A 27,077-nucleotide genomic window follows, 5' to 3' on the forward strand; every position below is an offset into this window, starting at 1 on the left:
CAGGATGGATGCCAAATGGCTATTATGTTCGATTGCAAGAGTGTTTTGCTACGAGGCATAATTTCCGCACGGTTACGCTCACGTTACGTACATCTCTGCACCGACCCGATTACATAGCGGGGTTGTCAGAGATCGTTCAGCGTTGTACCATGGGATGGAATTAAATATTGGGAGCAATCCCAATTCTACTATTTTCTTAAGATTTAATCTACATGTTTTAGCCATTCACTATAGCCTACAACTTTTCTCATTTGGATAGTTGACAAGAATACCAAATATCCAACTCCCAACTATTGGTAGTGTTGCTATATAATCTACCGATAGTGGTAACCAGCGATGGTTTTAACGTTGTGACATTGGAATTAAGTAGCCTGACATTGGTTATATGTTGTATCGCCCAGTAAATAACAAGAAAAGCAAATATATACCTGTTATGTCCGTCTGGGCTTTATGTTTCTTTGCATCAGAGTTGAAAAAATTATTTTTCCGATCGACAAAACTGTGTCACATAAATGTAATCCTCAAAGAATATTGCTTCTAATAATACATGCCAGGTTGAATTTGTATTATCAAATTGGATCGTAATTTATGCTTCACAAAAACAATCCTTTTTTTGCCATAACTTGGCTTTATTTTGAGAATAAAACTTTGAGAATAGGACGAATATATTTGTAGACTTTTAACTGTATAATATTTACAGGCACACTTGTATGGGGGAGGGACTAGGCAACGAAGTAACCAATCAGGCTAAAGCAACCACTATATTTATGTTTACTTTCGTCAGGGGTAATGAAATCACCAGGTTTTAACACCGATTTCTCATTAAAAGTACTAGAAGCAGAACCAGCTTTCGTCTATTGTACACGGTTACTCTATGGCATGATTCTACGCCATATATATCCAATCGAAGCCAAAAGATACAACTGCACATTGTAACTTTTACAATTTTTTTTACTTAAATTCTCGATGAAAAATTTTTTTGAAAAAAAAATTAATACCCTGTTTTACTCATCCAAAAAATTTTAAGTGTAGGATACACCCGTTTTCTTTGATTAAGAGGAAATGCTCTTGAAGGGAGTAGCACCAAATTCAGACCTAAAACCCTTAGCCATGTCCTAAAACTCACTTTGAAAAATTTATGCATTAACAGTTTATTACCAGCTTTTTACAAAACATAAGATCAATCAGGCATAGATTGTATAAGTGAGAACTTCGCGTAGCTATTTAAAACAAAGCAACAAACACTATATTCAAAAAGAACAGCTTACAGAACTATTTGTGAAACAAGATTATGTTTTGCATTTGGAAAAGTTAAAGTCTTTGCAGGAGGGAAAATTTGACAATGCTGCTTGGAACGAGAGAATAGTGTAAAATACGAATTTAGAAATTAAACAGACTGCACTTGAGAATGTTCCCTATCATTCAGGTTAATCTGAATACAAAAGATTCACACAGATGCCTACACTCCATGATTTGGGTTGCAGACGGGGAGGAGTTAAGGGCAAATAAGAGTGTGTGTGTGAGCTCCTTAACATAATAGCAAAAAAAGAGGCTAGTCTTCATAATTACACTCAACAGATAAAGAAAATCTATTGGAGCTCTCTCTTTCTTCTTAGTTTAATTAGGAGGGGGGTCTCTTGTTAGAGGTGCAGTTAGAATGGAAATCCAGTAAGGTTTCTAATTACTTTCTGGGACCTACAGAGGGAGTTAGAAGAATTTTTAGCACTTTCACATTTTTGAGCAAAATTTTACACTGAGGAACCTCCTCCCTTCTTGTATAGATGTATTTGTAACCATGAAAGTAGCTAAAGAATTCATTCGCTATAAAGAGGTCCTGCATAGCAATTTTTAGTGCAATTACTATTTTTTTTTTACACCGCATCAATTTTTGATATTTTACCGACTTTAAATCTGAGATTAACTTTAAGAGCTCAAACTTAAGGATGGGCTCTACAATAAACCAGGGTAATGTCTGGCTAAATCGTATCTCAGCGTTTTTGGGGGGATGGAGGGTAGAAGGCTAGCGATTCAAAGGAAGGGTCGTTGTGTCCCTGCTTTATAGCAGTGGAAATCTAGGACAATCATAAATTTTACACGGAAGAACCTCCTCCCTTCTTGTATAGATGTATTTGTAACCATGAAAGTAGCTAAAGAATTCATTCGCTATAAAGAGGTCCTGCATAGCAATTTTTAGTGCAATTACTATTTTTTTTTACACCGCATCAATTTTTACCGACTTTAAATCTGAGATTAACTTTAAGAGCTCAAACTTAAGGATGGGCTCTACAATAAACCAGGGTAATGTCTGGCTAAATCGTATCTCAGCGTTTTTGGGGGGATGGAGGGTAGAAGGCTAGCGATTCAAAGGAAGGGTCGTTGTGTCCCTGCTTTATAGCAGTGGAAATCTAGGACAATCATAAAACATTGGTTTCTTTGAATTTATGTTAAAATGAAGAATAATGGTGCTATATTACGTATAGGTATTAGGATCTGTTAAAGTTTGAAGGCGTAAATATAAGTTTGAAGTCTAATTAACACTGGAAAGATTTGATAGAATATATGCAAAAGAAATTAAGCAAAAAAAGGAAAAAACAACAAAACGTACGAAAAATCTACTTCGAAATATAAATTTTAATTTTCATTCAACTCCAGTAATAATCACAGATACGCACTACTTTGTTTTTTGAAACTTACTAATTTCTGTGCGCCATTGAAAGATCATAATCACAAGATAAAATTAGAAAAAAAGACAGAAAAAATCTTTCAATGGGTTAAGATGTGGCTGGGAATAGCATACCCTACAAATCTATTTTTGAAAAGAAGATAACACCGTTGAATGCAAAATTAAATATTCTATTAAAAGTAATTAAAAACCAACGTAGTTATTTCTTTTTCGCAACATTATTCTAGCTGGTAGAATTTATCATCTTCTTACATTAAATTCAAAACAAATTCACAATTTTCTATTTATTTTTGAAGATCGAGTTCAATTTTGATGTCAAGATGGAATTCTTCGCAAGGCCTATTTTTAAATATTTTTTGTTACTTTTTCACCAGCCTAAACAAAAATGACGCATGTCAATCAACCTAATTTTGGAATAATTGTCATTCCAATCAGAAGATGCGTCATAGGTTTTTTAGTACCCAGGGGCAATGTCAGTTTTTATGTTCTTCCTCCCACGGCGTCAATGGGCCTATATTTACATAAATATATAAATAAAAACCTAACTTTTATAATAGTACCTACCCCCTCCGTAGCTGCAATAGCAAGGGTTTATTAGAATATAATCAAGCCTTCTGTCATAACTAATTAAGACTGATTTTGCTAATAGTAATTTTTATGTAAGGCCTGATTTTTCTATTAAGAAACTAGATCGATTGACTCCTTAACTACCCAACTAAGACTAAAAAGCACATTTAAACTAACTATAACTGTTGGTTAAAGTGTTTATAGAAGCCATCTACAGCAGCAACTAAACAGATCTTGTTTGACTACGGTAGTAATATTTTTATTTCTAAATGAATTAGACCGTTCTAGAGGGTACATTTTTCTTAGGGGGGGGGGGGGGGGGCAGAAAAAAATCTATCATAATTTGAGAAAGCGTCCGAAAATTTAAAAAAAATTAGGATTTCATTGGGAGGGGCCCAGCCCCAAGGTCCCCATGCGTACATCACTGGTTTTATAACTAGTATTTGAATAAAGTCCTTTTTTTATTTTGTAACTTTTTTGCACCTTTGCTAGGGTGACCCTTTACTAGTTTACTTCAGCCACTTTTTACTTTTTACTTTACTTACTTTAGTAGTGTTACTTTTTTACCAAACAAACAAAATTGCCTCAATTTATACATTTTTAAAAGTATTTGAGCGCAAATTTACTTCTGGTTTAGCTTCATGTTAGCTAACTAAGATACTAATGGCACAATAAGACACTACGAAATCTTAATGGCACAATAAGATTTTATTTGGCACATTATTTTGGCACTGCTTTAAAAAAAAAGGAAGATGGCGGGTCGGGTGTCTATTGCTCGTATGTCTTGGTATCTTCCTTCTATTTTCCATGTCTTAATATATTCCTTCTATTTCCCAAGATGCACGTTTTATTGCCAATAAAGCACTACTTGGCTCGGTTGATGTAAATTTTATAGGTAGTCAATTTTGTGTAACAATAGAAAAAATATGTATGCATAATAAACAAAATATTAGACACTAAAATATAATAAGAAAAAGCCAAAAAACTAAAATTATTATAGAGGATATTCATTTTAAAGAACCATTGTGGCTTTTAAAATCAAAACAAAATATGCGCATTTTTAGCGTTTGTACTAAATGAACTATGCTATATGCCATCGATTGATTACATCTGAGAGACCACTAGAATTTCTTTGCATTCCGATCCTTTTCAAAACTTCTTATGCGCATGCAATTTCTTTCCTGCTACAGAGATTAAGCTGTAGCCTATTGGAGCTTTTCTTGAGAGGCGCTTTTTGCAAGTTTGTTGTCTTTTTTTAAGTTTGTGCTCTACCAGCCTCTGTTATTTTGTTTTATTTAACAATAAAAATTATCTGACATTTGTAGTTTTTATGTTACTCCTAACTATTAAACAGTCATATTTTGACATGAGGTATTTATTGTTTTTACACAAATAGCAAGCTTTATACTAATTTCTAATTCATTAGTTTTTCTTGTCTTAATTATGCCTTTCGTCCCTGATGACAAACTTGGTCACTGAAACTTCAGAAACTAGAATTTTGCGTTTTTCATGTTAATTTTTCTTCTTTTCTATTTCAAGGAGAAACCATTTTTCCGTATTTTTGGGTTCTACTTTTTATTATTTTAACTGACTGAATAATAGAGAATAATTGAGGTGCACTTAGAATAGAAACTTTTATATCTCAGCTCTATTCCTGGTGTTGAGATATCTTACATAGATATTACAGAGGCGATACAAAAGTCTGTAATGAAAATTTTAGTAACCAGAATTTTGTGCTTTTCACGTCAATTTTTCTTCTTTTCTATTTCAAGGAAAAACCATTTTCATGTCTTTTTTGGTTCTACTTTTTAATATTTTAATTGATTGAATAATAGAGAATAATTGAGGTGCAGCTTGGAATAGAAACCGTTATATCTCAGTTCTCTATTCCTGGTGTTGAGATATATTAAATAGATATTACAGTAGTGATACAAAAATCGAGGACGCAGCAATTGAATGATACTAGTAAAGTATATCAGTGGGGAATATTGCCTTGGGTTCCATTCTGGTGCTACTTAGTAAAAGCGAAATATTTTTATATCGCAGCCACATCTTTTGTTACCCATTTCCAGATTCTATAATAGCACTTTTAACTACTAAGGTGGTCACCAAGGTTGAGTTGACTGCATGCTAGTAGCAAAATATCTCTTTTCTCTTTTGGGAATCGAAGTTCTCTGCCGGCAAGTCGAGAGGTTTCGAGCTCTCTCTCTGCTCCTTGTAGCTCTCTTATAACAATGCCAGGTGTTTCTTGCTCACGAGCAATCCAATCAAGGGCCATTTGGGATCTCATATCGTCATCTAATGCTCGGTGGGAGTAATGGGCAACGACTTCCTGCAAGATTAAAAAAAAATTACTAGGAATTTTGAATATATAAAAGCCGGACGCCCTTTCTGTTATATCGATCAGGACAAAAAAATGGTTTCGATGAAATTATGGCACGAGGAGCCAGGATTATCCAAAAGATTTGGTCAAAACTTTGAGTAAACTGGAAATAACCAACAGCTCATAAAACTTGTCCTACTCCCTAACACAAACACAACAACTGAAATTGGGATATTGACGCTTTGAAAGGAAAAATGAAAGTTCGCTATAAGGCGAATAAAAATGCACCAGAATAAAGATTAAAAAAATCTATTAATGTGCAATTTTTTGCCTGGTTTTTGAAAGTTGGGTGTAAGATTTTTCGAAGGTTTACTATTGCTTTTGAAAGTTTTTGAAAATTAGTTGTAGGATTTTTTGAAGTTTGATTATTATTTTTGAAGGTTTTCATTCTATTTTTTACCAGGCTTTCGTTAGCAGCACATCAGCGTTAACAATATTATAGCACAATTATCTTGTGTATTTTTGGAGGTTATAATATACCATTTTGCTGGACACTGAAGCTACTTTTACATAACTAAAGTAAATAAACGTGAAAGCCAAACGAACTTAATAGCTCAAGGTCATATATTCACTATTCTTATCTTTTCTTTTTTACTGGGTCAATAATGTTGATTGAAGCAGGTAAAGATACTATAGGATCCCTGATTTACGAATGCTACAAACTACTGGTGGCAAGGTTGCACTATTTAGTAGGAACTACAGCCTATGGGCTGAGAGCCCGACCTAGAGAGGCCTACTCAAAGTATTGTAGATGCAACAATATTTTGAGAAATGAGGGAACAGTTTAAAAGTCGCGTATGGCCAAATACGGGATTTAAAACTCTAGCTCATCGTCTCAGAGACACTGAGAAAGTTCTGCAAATAATAACGGAGCTAACGGACAGAGGTTTCTCACTGCAATCGGGATGTATCTATTTCGAAAACGCTGTATCAGACATAAATTTTTGTTACGCTTCATGAAATTGATTTTACTAAATTTTCCTTGAGTTGAAACTGTTTTGGCAAGGTTTCAGGAAGGAGCGTAATTTTCTATAGGGCTGGGAGCAACTGCCTCCCCCCCAGATCCAAATTTGCCTCATGCCAGCTAAAATTTAGTTTCTTCTAAAATGTTGTCAAAACTAAGGTAACCCTGCATAATTCAAGCATCCAGAGAAACGGGTCAGTTTTCTTTAGTACATCTTTGCCTTTATGGTGCTATATGGCTTATTTTTCAGTTTTACTGCCATTTTCACTTAATTTGGGAAAATTTGCTGCAATTTTAGCCCCCTCCCCTCCTACCCCAGGATTTTGACAAATTGCGCCACCACTGGTTCCAGGCCAACCATTTAGGACAATAATATTTACTTTATATTGTACATTAAAAAAAATTATACTGCAATTCCTCAAACTCAGCAAACTGTATTGATTGGCTCAATTGCTGCAGGTCAACTATATTTGGCAAGAAAAAGATATACTAAAACTCAAAATATTCCATATGCAAACACCTGGTCCTCAATTAAATTCTAAAAACCTGAAACAAATATTTGAGTTTTTCTGATCTTCTGTACATTTTATGATACGCAACATACCACAGTCAAACTATTTTTGCGAGAAGAATATATACAGTATTTGAAAATCTTACCGGCACAAACATCTGGTCCTTAATTATATTCAAAACATGATGCATTTATTTTGGCTTTTCTCGTCTCCTGTACAATTTGTGTAATGCAACATACCACTTTTTTAGTTATTGCTGCCAAAATATTTTGCAAGGGATATAAGAAGATATATGGAATTTTTGTATTAATCAGGAACCTTAAGTGTCTTGAAAATTAAACGAAAAAAAAGACTAAAAACGGTCCAGACTAACCAACTGATACTAAGGCCGTATCCAGGGGTGTGGGTTATAGGTTTTGACCGTCACTAAAAAATTGACAAAATGCATATAAACAATTTTTTTTATCAGTTTTAAGTTATTTACACCCCCCCATCCCGAACAACATTCTTGATACGCCCTTGATCGACACATTGATTTTGGATTACGGGGGCTACAGATCTTGTTTTGACAACAAATGTCCGATGATTTCTTATGAATTCCTAAAATCGAAGTAAAAACCCCTGCTTTAATCCGTGCTATTTTTACTTTGAAAATGTTTGTAGTCAGAAGGTGGAACGGATTGCAAGAATTTATTTCGAAATGAAGAGAAAATTCAACAGATTAAAGACTAAAAACAATGCAATAAATAGCCCATATATAGGGAGATTATGAGAAAGTGAAATAAATCATAAGAAATCTCGAGATTTAGGGGTGTTATGAGTTCTGATGTCCCTCCCTCCTTCGTACATGCCTCGTGAGAAGTACAGAGTGATCTGGCAGCTAGTCTGCCTGTAGATAATACATAATCCTTAGAAGGTAAAATAATGTATAAACTCGAACAGTCCCTTTACAAGTTCGATATATAATTGAATTCAGCTCGACGAGTGAATCGATTGTCAAATGCCTAAATAGGCTTAAAAACGCTTTGTGAAATTGTATATACCTAAAACATGCATCTGCAACATTTGTCCTGTCTCTGAAAGGTTAAAAAACATGTATTTGCAATATACATGCTTTAGGACTAATGACCGCAGCGTCCCAGTCCTGCCAGGGTTGCCAAATTACAACTTTTCGAGTGCAATGCACACTATTTTGTACATTGCACTCTTTCCCTCCACTGACCAGATTTGCACTCTTTTTGCCAATCATTTACCCTTTGCACTCCTTTTTACACTCTTTTACGAAAATGATGATAGAAAAAGTATTAGCGAAATAAAAGACTTCAAATTAAATTATTTGAGTGCAAAAAAATGCAACAGCTAGCCTGTATGATCTCTCTTATCTCCGCCTCTGCAGTCCCCCAGTTGTCTTTCCAGTATTTTCAGCCATTTAAGAAGAAGTTGATCAAACCAAAGTCTAAATAACAAGTGAAAACGCGGTAATTCAAGATCAAATTTTATAGAAGGAAGTCAAAAGGTGTTTGCCGTAAGCCTTTTAAGCATCTATTCGTGTATTTACAGAATCTGTGTGTTATATGTACCAACTGTTGGAAATCTGGTATTTTAAAAGTTTCGTTTGATCAAAAAGGGTAAATTGAAAGAGGGATCATATCGTAGTAGTTACTGACGTATAGAACAGAATCAAAAAAGCCCAAGCCATCTTCTCACAACTCCACCGCCATTTGTGGAACCGTCAGGAGTTCAGCATGAAGACAAAATTTTCTGTCTATAAGGCGGCTATTAGATTTGTTCTCTTCTATGCAGTCGAAATTTGGCCACTGAAGGCGCTTCATCTCCATAATTTTGGAAGTCTTTGACCACCGCTGTCTGCAAAAAATCCTGAGGATTTGATACTCCGACAGAATCTCAAATGTTGATGTGCGCCACCATTAATGTAACAGCGAACCCGTCACCGCAATTGTCAAACAGAGAATACTGCGTTGGCTTGGCCATGTCCTTAGAATACCCAATAACCGCATCATACAGCAAGTGCTTCTAGCTGCCCCGTCGCCAGATTGGCACAGGCGACATGGCGGTCAATTGAAAAATTGATGGGCAACTTCTAAAAACGACCTCAACCCCATTGGCAGATTTCGTAGGTTTGGCAGAAAGTGGGAGAGCTGCTGGCTCCGGTTTGCCGAAAAGCTGGCACAAGACCGCGACAAAAGGGAGTCAACCATAAGTAGTCTTCTAGATGCCGGGTGAAGCGTCCTTGCCTGGTCCCACTACAAGTATAAGCACAAGTAGTAGTTACTTGGGTGCCGTCTACCAAACTTAAAGTCTAAGCTTAGTATCCACTGTGCTATACAGCACTAGCTAAAGAGCTACTAGTCTGTTAACAAAAAAAAAAAAAAAACTTAAAACACAGTTTGATAAAATAATATCAAACTGAATAAAATAATATCAAACTTATATAAAATAATATTTGATAAAAATAGTTTGATGAAATAATAATAATAAAAAGAAACAAATTAAAACACAACAATCTCTACATAAAACGTGCTGCCATCAAGTTTTTAATTGCCCCAAAATTTAATTACCACAAAAGACCCCCAGAGAACTAACAATAATTGATCATAATTATTAATTTGAAATAAAAAAAACATGTGACATGTCTCAGTTTGAAAAAACATGTTACACACAACCTACAAAATTAATGCAGTCAACTTATTATTGTCTCTGAAGTGATGATAATTATAATTCTATCATCATCGACCATTATGTGTGCAATAATATTTATTGACGCAGAAAGTAGCAATATTATCTGGTTAATTTTTATAACATACGAAGAAATTAAGGGCATATTCGATAGAAAGATAATTATTCTATTTCTATTACTACTTTAACATCAGAAAACCGTTCAGTCGTTTTATTCAAGCATCCTTCTTAGAGAATATGACTAAACCAACTTAGTTAGGCTATCAAACATACCAGACAAGTAGATGAGTTATATACGTATTAAAAGCTTTACCAGTGCTTATTATTCTACAAATAAAATCCGTTCCAGAAACATGTAATTGAAAATAATAAGCAGGTAACAGACACGCCTAGAAATTGAGCTATCACTAATGATTGCATTTTTAAACCTTTTTTTCGTTCCTTTATTTATTTACATAATTAAACGTGCCCTATTTGAAATTTTACTTGAATAATACATGAAATTTGAGATTTTGCAAAATAGTGAAAAAAAAGCTAGAGCCCTCCAGTTAAAGAAAAACGTGAGTGAGAAAAATAGGTAGAGGAGGGTGTGAGGAAGAGTAAAAAATTAGTAAAACCTAATTCAGAAAACAAAACTTTTTATGTTCGTTGCTATTCATTGCTAAGTTCTTTGATACAAAAGTTATTCCCAGTTTCCCTTGACTTCCCCCTAAGTACATCTAAATAACTAATGCCGTCTTCTGCTTCCTCTAAAACATGTTTTTCTTACAACTGAAAAACCACGGTGGCATTAGATAAGAAAGTGAAATGCCCACGACCAAATATCATATTGCATTGTATAAAAATTAAACTCCTCCCATATACATGAGGGAAGGGTATTATACCAAAAAGGATTTTGGACGAAATAAATGTATATATTCCTTGCCTGTCTCGAGCATTGGCGTTCTCGCATAGCTTTTAAAGATCCATTCCAGTGTAAAAGTTGAAAGACGGTCATCAGTTCTTGGAACTCGAGCATGGTTCTGCCTTTATTTGCTTCCAGCATAAATCGGAATGCAGAAACGCCAGAATTCGGATTGTCTGCTTCGTGTGGGTCTCCCTGGTAAAATGAAGCTGATTCATTAGCATGCACATTCTTAGTTTTAATAAAATGAAGACAGCTATCTTTTTCAACAAAATATCAATGATAAATAAAGATGTTCTTAATTGAGACAAACTTGTCCTAATTACAATTTCAGCCCTTTGGCTTCTTCAGCTTTTCGGTACTCCTACTCATCCTCCCTTGTATGATTCTAATATGTGCTTACCTCTGTCTCAGTGGTACCAATTCATGAAAATGTAGGCGAGCATTTGTTTTCGTAGGAGATAAAAAAGAATCTAAGGGCAAATATTTTCAAAATCAAAAAGAAGTTACTTTTTCTAAATTTATACTGAATATCGAAAAAATGGGTGTTTCAAAATCTAGAGGGCAAGTACCCTCCACCACTCGCCAATTAGCGCCACTGTTCCGCCGTAACTATAACTCCATGAAATATATACGCAATTTTTTCGGACAGAAAAAAAGAAGCAGAATAAAATTTGTTTAAATTTTATTTAAAATTACAATTTGATAAATTTTGTGAATAAAAATTGATCTGAAATATAATTCCATAAACATTATATCCTTTTTGAAGTGTGCCTACTTCTTATCTATAATTTAGTTAGTTATAATTTTAGTTAATTAGTTAATTTAGTTTTAGTTTATTCTTATCTATAATTTAGCAAGTTGTCTTATGCTAATATGTTTCGACATTTAACTTTAAAGTTGGTAAATTTGACATATTTTGAATAGATATTAAAGCATATTCTTTTTATGTTTCAACCGTTTCTAATTTCTGTTGCTTTTTTAAAGTTTAGTTAGATTTTTTTTTACTACGTGCTGTTGCGGCAAATTTTCACTTACTAATTTTGGCGAAACCCAAAAATAATTTGTTTACATTTAAATACTTGACAAAATGTGATATACAAGTTTGTAATATGCAAATATACCACGACCTTAGAACATTATAACCACCAAATAACACTATTGCCAATACTTAGGGTCTGGTTAAGATTGATAATATGTAAAACTACTACGGTACTTGTGGATTATTCAGTCACAAAACTTATTTAGTTTGTAATGTATAGTGATAGAGGATAGTGTCTGACCATGAATGTTCAAATAAAGATACCAAGCCACCTGATGCCAACAAAACTTCAGACACTCCTTCTCCACACTAATCTATCCCGACCTCTTTCCATCTTACTCAGGGGTGATCTGCTTGTCATGACCAAAAGAATAATCATTGGCAAAAAACTAAGAAAACTTAAAGTTAGGCCTATATCCACATTTTCAAAGGTTCAGGCGTTTACACCCCCCAGCTTTTAAATCCCCAGAAAACACCCCCCCCTCGCGGAAAATACCTCTACGATGAATATACTCCCCACCGGAAAATACCCCCGCACAAATTATCCACTGGAAAATACTCCCCCCCCGCAGAAAATACCCCCCGAGGAAAATAAGGCATTCCAAATTTGAGAATTTTATTTAAGTTTTTTTTTCGTTCCGCAGGGAGAGAGAATTTTGGTACTTGTGTATTGCGCCACTCACTCCAGTTTACGCTGCGTAAAACTCGAGAACAAACCGGTTTCTTTGTTATTTTCGTTCAGCTTAGCGCGAGACTAGACTAAGACAAGTGACAGAATAGATGGGAAACATATTATTTGGGCTATATATTTGCACATATGGGCGGAGGGGGGGGGTAAAGTATTTGGACAGTTTGAAGTCAGAAAACAATTCTTACTTAATAGTATGCAAATTAATTGTACATAACAAATTGTGCATCCAGACCCGCTATAATTTACCCCCCCTTCTAATATGCAAATATATAGCCCAAATCTGTTTCTAAAGTAACGAGGAAACTAACGAAGAAACCGGTTTGTTCTCAAGTTTTACACATTGTAAACTTGAGTGAGTGGCGTATAATACACAGGTACTGATAGTTTTATGTTGTTTTTCTTCGGGGGGACGGTCCCGGACCCCGTACCCACTGGCATTATTTGAAAAACGATAAGAAATTACATACGAAACAATGTTTTTCAGCTGAGTATATGAGAGGGCTACCCCTCCTCAACATCTCGCTCCTTACGCTAAAGTTTGACTCTTTGTCCCAATTTTAACATCAACTTCTGAAACACAGGAGTCTTTTAATTAGAATAAGAAGCTATTTTAAAAGTAGTAAAAAAAAAAAATTTGCGCGAGGAGTGGGGCATTGACGTGGGGGACAGCTTCCTCATGTGCGGAATAATTTATGTTCGTTGTAAGTTTGAATGCTGCTCGTTATTTTCGGCCGAAAGAAAATGTTTTTATTCAATTTACTTATTAAGAACTGCTGTCTATCCTTGCTCGAAAAGTCTGAGTCTATTTCCGTTGTACATGAAGCTTAGTGAATATCTCCTAGATCTCAACAGCTGATGTTATGCGAACATGCTAAATAAATGCAAATAGATGGAAAGCAGAAATAAGTAGACTATGACGTGAGCAGTTAATTGAGAAGAATAGACAACCGACACCTTAGATTGATTGATACCAACCCGGATGGTATGTCAAATTTTAGTTTAAGTTTCATATTGGCAAGGTCGCAGAAAATTCAAGACAATGGTTGGCAGCTGTTGTTGCAAATCAGAATGTACTATGGTTAAGGCCATATTCAGGGGCAGTTGAACTCCCCCCCCTGAAATGTTTGTCCAACTCTTAAAAACATAACAAAATACATATAAACAACTGTTTGGTGCATTATTAATGTTTTTGTACATCACTTCCTCGAACAGAATCCTGGATACGATCCTGGCCATGTTATATTGTTTTTCAAATTCACACATTTGAAAAGACAGAGATAAATAAACCTTAGAAGTAGAGCGTCTAATACGTTTGAGACATTTCAATGCCATAATTGCCATTTTCAACCGTGTTACAAGATTTCAATTCAATAATCCAATACTAACAATCGCTAGCTAAGATTTAGCCTTGTTCATCAACCGAATAAATTTTTTTAAATGCTTTGCATAATTGTTGGAGTGAAAAGTATATTGAAAATAGGCTGAAAACTTGCAAAAATAGGAATAAAATGTATTTCTTTATAAGACAGTCTGGATCATCTTCTGAGAAGAAGTATAAAGGGTATTCCAATTCCGGCTGGAGTCTATCTCCAGTCAATCATCCTGAACGATGAAAAAATCCTCTATCATGTGTAGGAGATACTGCACCCTTGGAAAATCATGGATGTTGGGATAGCAGTACTTTGAACTGAGACTACTATGCACATGGTAACTAGTACGTCTCTTCTCCAGATGTAGGGGGGTGGGGTAGTCACACAGTTAAAGGAGCTTCAGCAATTTAGCTTAATTAAGATTTCTCGAAAGTGAGTATATAAGTGCTGTGTTTAGTGAAGAAACACGCATTTCTCATTTGTAATATTTTCCCTAGTCTCATTATGCAGAATGAATGATTGTGGAAACTTCGAGGGAACTCTTTCAAGTGCAAATTAAAAGTTCTACTGTCATCTTTAAGTCTAAGCTGATGTCAGGGTAACCTTTAATCCCTTCAACACCCTCCACTACACAGGGCACCCCTGCAGGCACACTTGGGTCAGATAAAAAATTTCCAGATTTCATCTATCCATGACATCGGCCAGTTTCTGCTCGTTTTTACGTTTTAGATTCCCTTTTTTTCGTCGGTTGTAAGTATTTTTCTATTTGTTCATTAAAATAGGGCATTAATTTTTGAAAAAAAAGAACATATTACTACTGAAGTCAATACTTATAGAAAGGAAAGTTACAATCAATGAGTATATTAAAGAGATGCACTAAATTTTTAAATCAGGATTTGTGGAATTTTATTTCACTCTTTTTGAATTAGGGTGAAAAGGCGATGTTGCGCAACGAAAAGATGGATCAAGTAGATGGCCTCACTTACTTTGGCAGTATTATCAGTAAATATGGTGAACGCAGAAAAGATGAAAAAGTAGAATAACAAGGCGGGTATGTTCACTTAGTGAAAAAAAACAATAATAAATAAATAAAAATAGGAAGACAAGTCTGCAAACTATGACTAGACTATTAGAGACCAGTGCAATGAGGTTGGTTAAGCGTGGCTCTGAAACAATGGTGCTTCGAAAGTGTGATGAAGATTTGGTCCAGAGGAATTATCTAAGGATAGCTTCAGGTACTCGTTTGTAAATAATGCATGACTTAAATGGTAAATTCAATAAATATTATTCATTCAGACATGACGTAGCAGTGTATTGACCTCAATGTTCAATAAGATTCACTTTTTCTAAAAACACATTGGAAGACAATTTAACTTGGCCCACAGAATAATTACGGCTTTGAGAACATCAAACCATTAAAAGGTGTACTCACTTAGAAAAAAGGGTCACGATAATCGTGACCATCAAAGTCTGATCACAAGTTTCAGTACAATGACTCGCCTCTTTTTAAATGTATTTAGGAATTAGAGACTTTGAGGATGTTTTTAAATATGTCTTCAACCCGCCTTCCTTATAATGAACAAGTAACGTCAAAAAAAATATTCAGATTGACTTTTAAACCTTTTAGGAGGGTACGTGAAATAATTGAGTTGCTCACTTGCCAAAGTGACAAAATAACAACAGCACACGCCGGAGAGAAGGAATGAAGAGATCACATCGCTGGTCCTGATATTTCACCAATCAAACCGTTATCTATTTTAGCGAGGAGAAGGTCAAAGCACCACGCAAGGACATGGAAGCAGCCTACGTAAAGATGGTGCTTGGTAGTGAACGAACGGTAAGAATTCACTAATGTAACTAAATCGATTTGAGCTAATAATACTTCATCTTCTACTTGTGACAAGATTTGCCATTGTAAACGGCACAGGTGATGGCTGCCATGGTATGTGCGCCATGGCTTGGTTGATCTTTCATGAATCAATCCATTTACAAACATAGCATATGGTGGTATCTATAGCTTTAAGGGGACAATCCTCTCCCCTTTAGTTCTATGCCTATGAAGAGCAATTTAGTGGAGGACTCATCGAATCAGGTTTTAAGAACAGTCTTTATAATCTTTTAATATTGTATTTTTTATTTTGAAAAATTTGCGTTTTACAATGTTTCAATAACGCTATCACAGTAAAATCTATAATGAAGAGCAGTAAGTCTAGAATCGGGGATTTGCGGAGGATTGGGGGACTCAAGGAGCCACCTCCTCTCCAAAAAAAACAAACAAATTTTCATGAGTTTCGGTCACTTCTTGTTTAAAATGTCGATTACTTTTACTTTCTCTCCCCCCCCCGGCAAGAAGTTTATGAGAACATGACAGGTCAAAATCGTATAAAAGGCGAGCAAACAACAATGAGCAATAATTGACTAATAATCGGTTCAGCCTCCAAGGGAATGCACTAATCATTATCAGCATTGACTCATAGTTCTTACCCATTAAGGCCTCTTTTTATTTATAGTCAAAATGTCGTTAAACAACATCAGATGTCCAACATATAGTCTATTTTGTTTTGTTTTTTTGCTGTTTTTTTTTTTTCGCCAAAAAACGGTCTTTCAATCTAAACAATGGTATAGGTGGATACGACCAGGATTTCGACCCATCAAAGTTTTATACCTACATCTTTTTTAGTCTGAAAATAGGTATAAAAGGCGAACAAACAACAATGAGCAATAATTGACTAATAATCGGTTCAGCCTCCAAGGGAATGCACTAATCATTATCAGCATTGACTCATAGTTCTTACCCATTAAGGCCTCTTTTTATTTCTAAAATGTCGTTAAACAACATCAGATGTCCAACATATAGTCTATTTTGTTTTGTTTTTTTTGTTGTTTTTTTTTTTTCGCCAAAAAACGGTCTTTCAATCTAAACAATGGTATAGGTGGATACGACCAGGATTTCGACCCATCAAAGTTTTATACCTACGTCTTTTTTAGTCTGAAAATAGGTATAAAAGGCGAGCAAACAACAATGAGCAATAATTGACTAATATTCGGTTCAGCCTCCAAGGGAATGCATTAATCATTATCAGCATTGACTCATAGTTCGTACCCATTAAGGCCTCTTTTTATTTATAGTCTAAAATGTCGTTAAACAACATCAGATGTCCAACATATAGTCTATTTTTTTTTTTTTTTTTTTTTTCGCCAAAAAACGGTCTTTCAATCTAAACAATGGTATAGGTGGATACGACCAGGATTTCGACCCATCAAAGTTTTATACCTACGTCTTTTTTAGTCTGAAAATAGGTGTTCTTTACTTATGCTTCTTTACAGTGACAAGATGTCGCTTTTTCTGACTACAGTCATCAAAATGAAAACAGCTCATTCACCTTGAATCCACAGTTTAGGTTGATTTGAGTTCCGTCAATTTTTTTTTCTTTTTTATTTAATGGGTGAAACGGCTGTGAAGCAATTTTACTGACTGATCTGACTTTACTGACTGATCTTTACTGATCTGTAAAATAGGATGTTACCCCCCAGAAATGTTAATCAGTCAAGCCATATATGCCTGTATCAGCTCGTTCTAATGAAAGAGCTGCAGCAATTTAGGTTAATTAAGAACTATCTTTGAAACAGGATGGCCAAGCAGCAGTTGACAAACTCGAGTATAATTCACGTAGAACATGATGTGTCTTCAAAACTTGCATATAAAGACATTGTGAAGACATTTACTTCGAGAAAAACATGTAAACTTTGATCCTCCTCCAAAGATCTTCTTACCACCACTCTTTGTCAGCGTAATGCACCTTCATCAGTTTCTTCTAATGAAAGAGATGCAGCAATTTAAGTTAATTAAGAACTATCTTTGAAACAGGATGGCCAAGCAGCAGTTGACAAACTCGAGTATAATTCGCGTAGAACATGATGTGTCTTCGAAACTTGCATATGAAGACATTGTGAAGACATTTACTTCGACAAAAACATGTAAACTTTGATCCCCCTCTAAAGATCTTCTTACCACCACTCTTTTTCAGCGTAATGCACCTTCATCAGTTCCTTCTAATGAAAGATCTGCAGCAATATAGGTTAATTAAGAACTATCTTTGAAACAGGATGGCCAAGCAGCAGTTGACAAACTCGAGTATAATTCACGTAGAACATGATGTGTCTTCAAAACTTGCATATGAAGACATTGTGAAGACATTTACTTCGAGAAAAACATGTAAACTTTGATCCCCCTCCAAAGATCTTCTTACCACCACTCTTTTTCAGCGTAATGCACCTTCATCAGTTCCTTCTAATGAAAGATCTGCAGCAATATAGGTTAATTAAGAACTATCTTTGAAACAGGATGGCCAAGCAGCAGTTGACAAACTCGAGTATAATTCACGTAGAACATGATGTGTCTTCAAAACTTGCATATGAAGACATTGTGAAGACATTTACTTCGAGAAAAACATGTAAACTTTGATCCCCTTCCAAAGATCTTCTTACCACCACTCTTTTTCAGCGTAATGCACCTTCATCAGTTTCTTCTAATGAAAGAGATGCAGCAATTTAAGTTAATTAAGAACTATCTTTGAAACAGGATGGCCAAGCAGCAGTTGACAAACTCGAGTATAATTCGCGTAGAAAATGATGTGGCTTCGAAGCTTTCATATGAAGACATTGTCATTATGAAGCACGTATAAATGGAGATATTGCCCTACTTACAATGAGATTTTACTAATACCGAGAAGGATAAATGTTGAGAGGGATACCAAACACAATCAAAATAAACTATGTGCATGCTAGATGCCAAAAGGGGAAAATATGCAATATCTAAGGAATTATTGAGAAAAGGGGCATGTTTAATCCTGCTTCTTCAAAAGAGTCTAGTGTATGAAAGCAAAACTTTGAGGAAATAGAACTTTCAAGGTGTGTTGAGAAGGATGTTGAAAACTGGTTGAAAGAGAACCAGCATCCGCCTTCCCATGCCTTTTAGGTGCCTTCCACCCCAAGAAATCCGATCGAAATTTTAAAAAATCCATTTTTGTTCAAAAATACTGTAGGCTTTTGCTTCGAGAAAAACATGTAAACTTAAGTTTTAGTGTACAGGATGAGACTGATTACACATAAGTTAAATTGTGTTTGTTCTGTGTCACCAAAATAATATTGCCGCGTTGAATATTAGAGTTTTATAGTAAAACAATTAGAGAGTTTTATAGTAAAACAATTAAACAAATATACAGAAAATAAATATATTTTTTTAAGGAGCAAAGTAACTATAATCCGACATCTATAATGGGTTTGTTGACCAGGGGGCACCATATGTCATTCTTACCCCGGGCACTGATACGTCTTGATCCGTCTCTGAGGTTGGTAGGCTAGGAGGTAAAATTTCCTATTGGGCTTAACTTCCACTTAGTTTTTCCTACTTATTACGCTACCTCAACAGTAAATATACCCAATTTGTTAAGCAGGTTCATCATGTAACCGCATACCAAATATTTTCAGTTCATTCCAAATTCTTTACGCAACTTCTAACAAAGCCTCCCCTTACTTTCGTAACATCCGGGAATTTAATGAGCCCATAGTTAAAACCGACATTTTTAATGATATATTGTAGAAACTACAATCCCTTTAGTCAACAGATTAACTATTTAGTTGTCTATAATTAGGGTAAAAGCGCAACCCAAAATGAGTTGCTGGACAGATCATACACAATTTTCCCATTTTTTTTATTCAGTAACTGAGGAATCTCCGAACTTCGTTAATTAGCGTAAGTAACTTATTTTAAGATCGCTGGCGTCACGTTGCATCAATAATGAGCTTTTTAAAATACTAAAAGATGTTAACAACGACGAACAAGGGTGCCGACAGAACATTTTACAGGGGGGGGGAGTAGACACCAAAATAGCACGGTGGTTGGGTGACAGTTAAGGTGGTTTAGAGCAACAAACTATGACTTTATCCCGAAGAGGACGAATTTGCGATAAATTTAAAATTCTGTAAAGTTAATTGATTTAAAAGTATCAATAACTATCTTTAAACTTCTCAGTTGCAAAAGAAGTAATGCCCAGTGGTGGCAGTATTGGATTCAACCAAGTTGATTCGCTTTATATGTAATGAAATTAGGCTACGTTTGGTGATCTGTGATTGCGTATCATCTATAGATTGGGTTGGAGGAGGAGCGTGCGTAGCTGTGTAGGCCTCAGGTGGCTTAGTGCTGCAGTGAGTTATAAGTAGTAGTAGTAGTAGTAGTATGAGGGGTGGTGGGTCATTGTTTACGTGGGGATAGGGTAGATTCCTACAAAAGTACACTTTAATGGACAAACTGCTTACACTTCCTGAGGCTTCAGATGAATGTTGAAAGAGGTAGGGGGAGTAGGAATTAATTAAAATGTTTCTCTATACAGCTAAAATGTTACATTCCCATATCTAAACACACATAGGTGGAAAAGGCAAGGCAGGTCATCATTAGCCCCGCCAGGAAATTTCTTTGGGAGTGGCAAATACTGCTAGGAACTTAGTTCTCAGCAATTTTAAATGGTAATATTTTCTTTTTCTATATATGAAGCACTTCAATGTATTTAAAAGAATGTATGTAATGTATTTATCGATAAGAAAATCCTATTGTAGAAGTTTTGATGGCTTCGGTTCTGTAGAAGATCAAAAGTGTCGCAGAAATTTCCATCCATACAAACAATTATACTCCTTTTCATCCAATCGAAATTCTTCAGTAGTAATATTAACAAGTACTTTTCACAAAAATTACTATTCATCGCCAATTTTGTAAGTATTATTCAAATTTATCCAAAATTGAAATAGCAGATTTAAACATAGGATGGTACTAATCAACGCACAATTACTGATCCAAACATTTAAAAGCAATTAACTTTCGTTATTGACGAGGATCGTTATTTACTTACCATTCATTACTATGAAGAATTTGAATATTTTTGTTGATCCAACCAAATTATATAGAAAAAAGTTTGTGGAAAACTAGAAATGTATTTCAGTCACAAATTAAAACTTTCATTTTCCTTATTAATGGTCAATATCTATTGGCAGACAACCAACAATGGGACAAACACACATTTTTTCTACGTTTTTTTCGTATTCTGCTCTCTTTCCTTTGGTTTCCTTATAATTACTTTACAGTCCCAATTTTCCAGGGGACCATACTCCCACTTCCCCCTGCCAGCACCCATGACGACAAAATCTATGAAAGCAACCGCACATGCGAAAGGGCACTAGAACTTTTAATTTCCGCTCGAATGCACCTTCTCCCGATCGCCTAGGACCATTATTTCAACCCAATCATCCCTGGGGAAAAAACAAAAGAAAACAACAAATTAACACACATCTGTGGTCTGTATTCTGGTAAAAAAAAAAAAAGCAAAATTACACACTTTTGCATATAGAACCTTGAAACTTATACAATAGGGTTCTTTGGTTATACTGAATATGACAGCATGGTTTTCATTAAGATTCCTTGAATGTTAGGAGGTGTTTCCCACCGTTTTCGAAATCAGCCAAATTATCTCAGCCTCGTAACTTTTGATGGGTAATACTAAACTTGATGAATCTTATATGTTTGGAATCAGCATAATAAGTTGATTCTTTTGATGTGTCTTAAAATTTCGTCTTTAAAATTTCGGTTACTATTGAGCCGAGCCGCTCCTTACTTATAGTTTGTTGCCACGAACTGTTTGATGTGGTTCCACTCAACCTGACAGGTAAATAGCCACGTAGTACAAAAATGTTAATCTAGCCTTAGTTGCTGTAGCGAATTGCAACATAGTACTGTTAAATGCTGTAGCGAGCCTCTACAGCAAGAAGGTAGTGTATGTAGTAAGAGAAAACCAAAGTCCATCAACTACTGGATCTCTTTTTCAAGAAAGTTTTTTACTGTTTTTTTTTAACAAGACCCAACAAAAAAAAGAAATTCTTATAAACCGAAAATAAAGATTTAAATCATAAAAATGGGCTATACAGTTTTAATTGAGGAAGAAACCAAAACAGCTTTATTGATTTAATTATTTAATTACTTTAATTAAATATTTTTAATTAATTTTAATTAATTAATTTTTAATTAATTTTATTTAATTACTTTATTGATCCAAAGAGAAATAATGACCTTTTTAACAGTTATTTAATCAAGCGAATGAACAAAGGCAAATTTATGAATAAAAATACCTAATTACAACATAAAAGCTTGTGTTCTTGGAAAATCTCTAACGGTTTTACCTTTTTTTTCAATATCTACAGCTTCTATAAAAATCAATACTTAAAATACAATCAATTATTCTATTTTAAAGAGAAACGTATCTTACTAACAGATAAAGATTAATTAAGTTATTCGATAATATATTTAATATTAAATATTTGCGCATTGCAGGCTTACTGGGCTAAAGAAAAAATAAACGAGAAAATTAGTTAACTTGTATTATCTAAATTCTTAACATAAAACTTATTTCATAAAAATGTTGAAAATGAAAAGAGTTATTTTTCATTAAAAAAGAAAGAAAGAAAAAACCTTGATTTATTAGGCTAACGTGTAGCTTTTTGGACAGGACAATTTTTAGATATTTAATTTAAGAGATTGTGCCCTTGAATAAAAAGATAATCCATAAACAGGATGTATCGCAAATACATTTATTCGGGTATCAGACATTGTTTTTTATGCCCAAATTCTAGCAAACAGATTAGTGACTACCCTGATATTGTTCAAATAAATTAAGATTCAGTGATTTTAATAGGATGATGGTGTTTACTAAAAAAAAAAAAAAAAAAAAAATAAATAAAAAAAAAAAAAAAAAAAAAAAAAAAAAAAAAAAAGAGTAAAAACTTTAAAAAGAAAGATTCATTCGTAAAACTTTCATTTACCTAATAACACAACTTGCCGAGCGAAAAAAAAAACCTTACGATAGTAATGAAAAGAAAAAACCGCGGCGTATACTCCCTTGTGATGACCCTTGCTCCTAAGCACAAAATCTGATATCCCCTTACCCCCGTCTCTAAAAAGAAGCTCTTGAAAGCATCAACTCGACCCCCTAGCCTTGAGACAAAACAGGGTAGACTTAGCAAGACAACGTTTAAAATTCACCTCTCTTTCAATAAGAAATAGTCACTTGACTTCAGGCTTCACGTACACTTTGTAGGTGTTTTTGTAGTTTAAGATTAGTGATTGGCTGGGAGTTAATAACATAACCAATGATGTAGGTAGATATGTAAAAAAAACTCCAGGTGCTAAAGTACACAAAGTTCTTTGACGGACAAAAATAGATCAATAGCGAAGGGGGTACGAAAGATATATAGAGAGAGGAGGAACACTGAGAGAGATAAAGGGATAGAGAGGCTACACTGACCAGATCTCAAGCACCCATGTCAAAACTAGTAAAAGGAAAAATGATAGGTCTTAGTTCAGCAATGCAGTATATGGCTATATTCTATTGGTACAGCATATAACTATATATACTGTGATAAGACGAAAATACAGAATAAAGAAGAATAAGAAGACGAATTAGAATAAAGACGAGTTAAATAATTAGAATAATGAAGACGAAAAACAAGTGCCATATTCCATGAGTGATGAGGGCTGTAGTCGAAAAACTCATCCAGATTAGGTAAACCTCTATTATTTTTGCTTAAGCCGGTTTTTGTTCATGTAAAATACTCAATCCTGCCAACTAGTGAATCATACAGTTAATAGTCAAGTAAAAGGATACTATGGTTTTTCAGAACCAGCGATGGCATCAGTTTATGTAACTCTGAAACTTTCAAAAAACGGTCCATAATCGTCGGGTGTTCTACCAAACTTATCTTTCGAGTGTTTAAACTTGATATTTCTGCAAATTTGACTAAAAAAATAATGATCCAAATAATACATACGTAGAAAGCAAGCTCATTTGGAATTGTTTTCCAGAAAGCAACTAAGTCATCCGATGAAATATTGTGTAAATTTCAATATTATTTAAATATTGTGTAAATTTATTGTGTATTTTAGTATATTGTTTACTGTATTGTTTATGATTATTGCATATTGATTGAAACATTGTGGTCAGGTTGTGTTTATTTCTCCTACAGTGAGCTTGTTTTCTTGAAAGTATTCAGTTCTTCATCTTTCCTTTACAAAAGTAGTGACAGTAAAACTTTAAAAACCAGGGCACCACGTTTTTAAATAGATTTTTTACAAGGTATTCATAGGTATTTTTATACTAATTAGACAAACATGAATTCATGCCAGCATTCAAAAGTTTGCATTAATAACCCAAGGGAACGTTGCTGTTTTTTGTTTTGAATCTGCTTAATGCAAAACTGGTTTGTTGCCTGAATTTAATTACCTATATTTGGCGTTCAGCAAAACTTACAGGCATTGGCGTTATTAGATTGGGGCTAAAGGTCGGTGGCACAGTCAGAACGAGTTAACTTTGGTTCTGAGCCTTTCTGACAGAATCGCAGCATATAGGGTAAGAGTCCTGTGGTGGTGCAGTGAGTTTGATCACAGCTGGGTAATACGGGACCCAGAGTGTGAACCCAGTTGTAGCAAAATACTACAGGGCCGACGCAAGGACCTTAATAGTGAAGACGCGTTGCAAATCCGATACATTATAATACAATATAGGATAAAATCACAGCTTAGATACCAATACAGTTACCAAAACTCAATTTATTTTTGGGACACAGTGCCCGGGCAATGCTATCGGCTGGAGACAGGAAACCAGTGCTTCCATTTTTTTTTCTGAAAATCAGTAACGGCTCCAAAAAAGTCGGGAGATCATCGGGAGTTTTTTTTTAAGTCGGGGAAAAAATCAGGAGGTTTTAAACAGCTGTTTTGTCTCACATACCAGTTGTATTGGTGGTAACAATGTCAGTAATAGAGAGACAGAACAAAGTAGAATCGAAAATATGTTCGAAATATATGTTCGAAAATATGTGAATGGTGATCCCACCATTCTAACCGTTTTTCCAGATTTCCGGTCTCCCCAAAACAGAACAAAATAACACACTTTGAAGAGCAAAATAATACACTTGGAACACTGTGACATAAAATTTAGACATATCGGCACTTCGAAAACAGATTTTCCCCTTTGAAAACAGATTTGGTATGGCTGGCTTTGGCCTACATCTTAAAATCCATCCTCTTATCCTCCTATATTGTGAAGCAGAGCAAAATAACACTAGACAGTAGCACCAAGACCTGGAAAAAGTGAGACACACTCGAACAGCAGCCACACTAGCACCACTAGCGATAGTGAACGTCCCTATTGAAACTCAATCGGTCTTGCACCAGCGCTGGCTCCAATAACTTCATATTTTGAACAAAGCAAAAAAAAGATACGACCTCCCCAGTTTCCTCGACGTTTGCAGACCGCATATTACCTTTACTAGAAATTTCTAAACCCGCATATTAGTCTCGCTTTAAATGTCACAAGCGTAGTGGGCGGCGCTATGAGTATGGCCCGTTTGCAAAGCAAGGAAAGCATAGTTTTTGACCCTACTCCCTAGTGTTATTTTGCTCTGTTGTGACTTGTGAAGCCGATTTCTCGAAATCGTTATTTTGATATAGGCTAGGCTAGTAGTCTGGCGAATACCGGATATCTATAAGACCCGTAAGAATAGTGTATTCGAATTTGTACTATAGAATCCTTAAACTGGCAACAGGTTAAGAATTGGTTTCAAGTTAAAACATGTTATTTTGGTAAAGAAACAGATCATAGAAGCAGAAAAGCCGCCTACCCCCTAGGACAGGTCAGTAGCCTACTTCTTGGGTTGCCCACGTGCAGGGATGTATAATTGTCCAGTTCCAGTAAACTTGGTACTTACCCTAAAAAAATCCTGTTACGTAAGGTAAGCCACGTCCTTAGTGTACACAAATTATCAAGTGGAAATGAACTATCTGAGTTGACTGATCAGATCAGATGAAGTTATGAACTGAGAATCAAATCAAATCAACCCCTTTTTGAACACAACAATGGTCTCTCACGGGACAAGCTGCCGACTAGGTCATTAATTAGGGTCCGCAGTTGACTTCTGCGAATCAAACGCGGCCGGCGGCTTTGAAATCCCCCTTTGACGGGCAACAAAGACATATTTGCATTCTGCCAGACAATTAAGAAAGATCAGAAACTTCAAGTTGGACAGAGCTCAATTCAACAGAAATCGGAAGATTATCGGGAGGAAATTTCAGTCGGAAGATTTTCCAAAAAGTCGGGAAATCTCCCGATAAATCGGGAGGAGTGGAAGCACTGCAGGAAACTGGCAGTCTGAATCTAAAATTCGGAGCAATTCACAGCTTAGATACCAATATTGGGTTTCCACCTATGGTGTTGTAGTACAATCTACGCGTGCGCCAAGTTCAAAGCTCTGTACCAAAAACTTCTCATGGGCAAGATAGGAGTTTTCATAACTGTATTGGTATCTAAGCTGTGGATAAAATACACAGTACTCAGGCAGCTAATCACAACTTCAGCAGTTAGGTCTCTTGAAACTCTCTATTACATCACCTAAGAATTGGTTTGTTTTACCATTAAGCTGATCTAACATTTCTTAATAATAATTTGTTTAGTTTGAATATTTTAACCATACATAACACTCATAATTTTAAATATACTGATAGACATTAGTGAAGCCTAATTTTCGGCACATTTAAATCCAGAAACTCATCTCGGAAAATACTGTCTATTCTTGGACACATGATCTTTAAGTTAGAACAAAATATCTAAATCACAGACAGTCTTAATCATAGACAGATTTAATCTAAGACAAGTGTTGCGAGGCAGAACAATTATACTTGGATAGGCTAGGGTGTAGGGGTAACAATGGATAGGCTAGGGTGGATAGGCTTGGATAGGCTAGGGTGTAGGTGTAGGGGTAACAAAAGTTAAATGTTGAGAAACATCAGATTTCCAAGATTGTAGTCACCCAATCCCATCTAATCCAGTCCTAACTATTAGTCAATCCATGCTGTCTAAACCTATATACATCATATCCAAGGTTAGGAGCCTGTTGTCTATGTCTAGGTAAGATACATTTTAATTAAATTTTTTTTCGGAGATTTGGCACTGTCATAATGCTGGGGTCTTCACATACCCAATGTGAATAACCTGTAGTAATTTAAATCTTGATTCGTAAAAAAAAATTCTGCTGCAGAACATTTCAAAATGGTTCAAGCATCTCAAGTTAAGATGCACTACCTTAGAATGACAGGTAGGGCAAGGGTTCTTGTGCACTTTTTCTTTAGCTGTGTTTTTTCACATTTGTCTACCTAGATAAAACATTGTTA

At 35.1% G+C, this 27,077-nt stretch overlaps 1 protein-coding gene across 5 annotated transcripts in view; it reads right to left on the bottom strand.

Moving 5' to 3' along the window:
- Positions 1 to 1,135: 1,135 nt before the first annotated feature.
- LOC136039467 (protein limb expression 1 homolog) overlaps positions 1,136 to 27,077 on the bottom strand; it is a 140,624-nt gene continuing 114,682 nt past the window's right edge. For all 5 annotated transcript variants that reach the window (XM_065723238.1, XM_065723237.1, XM_065723236.1 and 2 more), the window contains 2 exons: positions 10,732 to 10,905; positions 1,136 to 5,582 (listed from right to left, as the gene is read on the bottom strand). In XM_065723238.1, the coding sequence (XP_065579310.1) occupies positions 5,340 to 5,582; positions 10,732 to 10,905 (417 nt within the window). In that variant the 3' untranslated portion in view covers positions 1,136 to 5,339. The remainder of the gene's footprint in view (positions 5,583 to 10,731; positions 10,906 to 27,077) is intronic.

This window comes from Artemia franciscana, chromosome 19 (assembly GCF_032884065.1).
Source record: "Artemia franciscana chromosome 19, ASM3288406v1, whole genome shotgun sequence".
In the NCBI taxonomy this organism is placed as follows: domain Eukaryota; kingdom Metazoa; phylum Arthropoda; class Branchiopoda; order Anostraca; family Artemiidae; genus Artemia; species Artemia franciscana.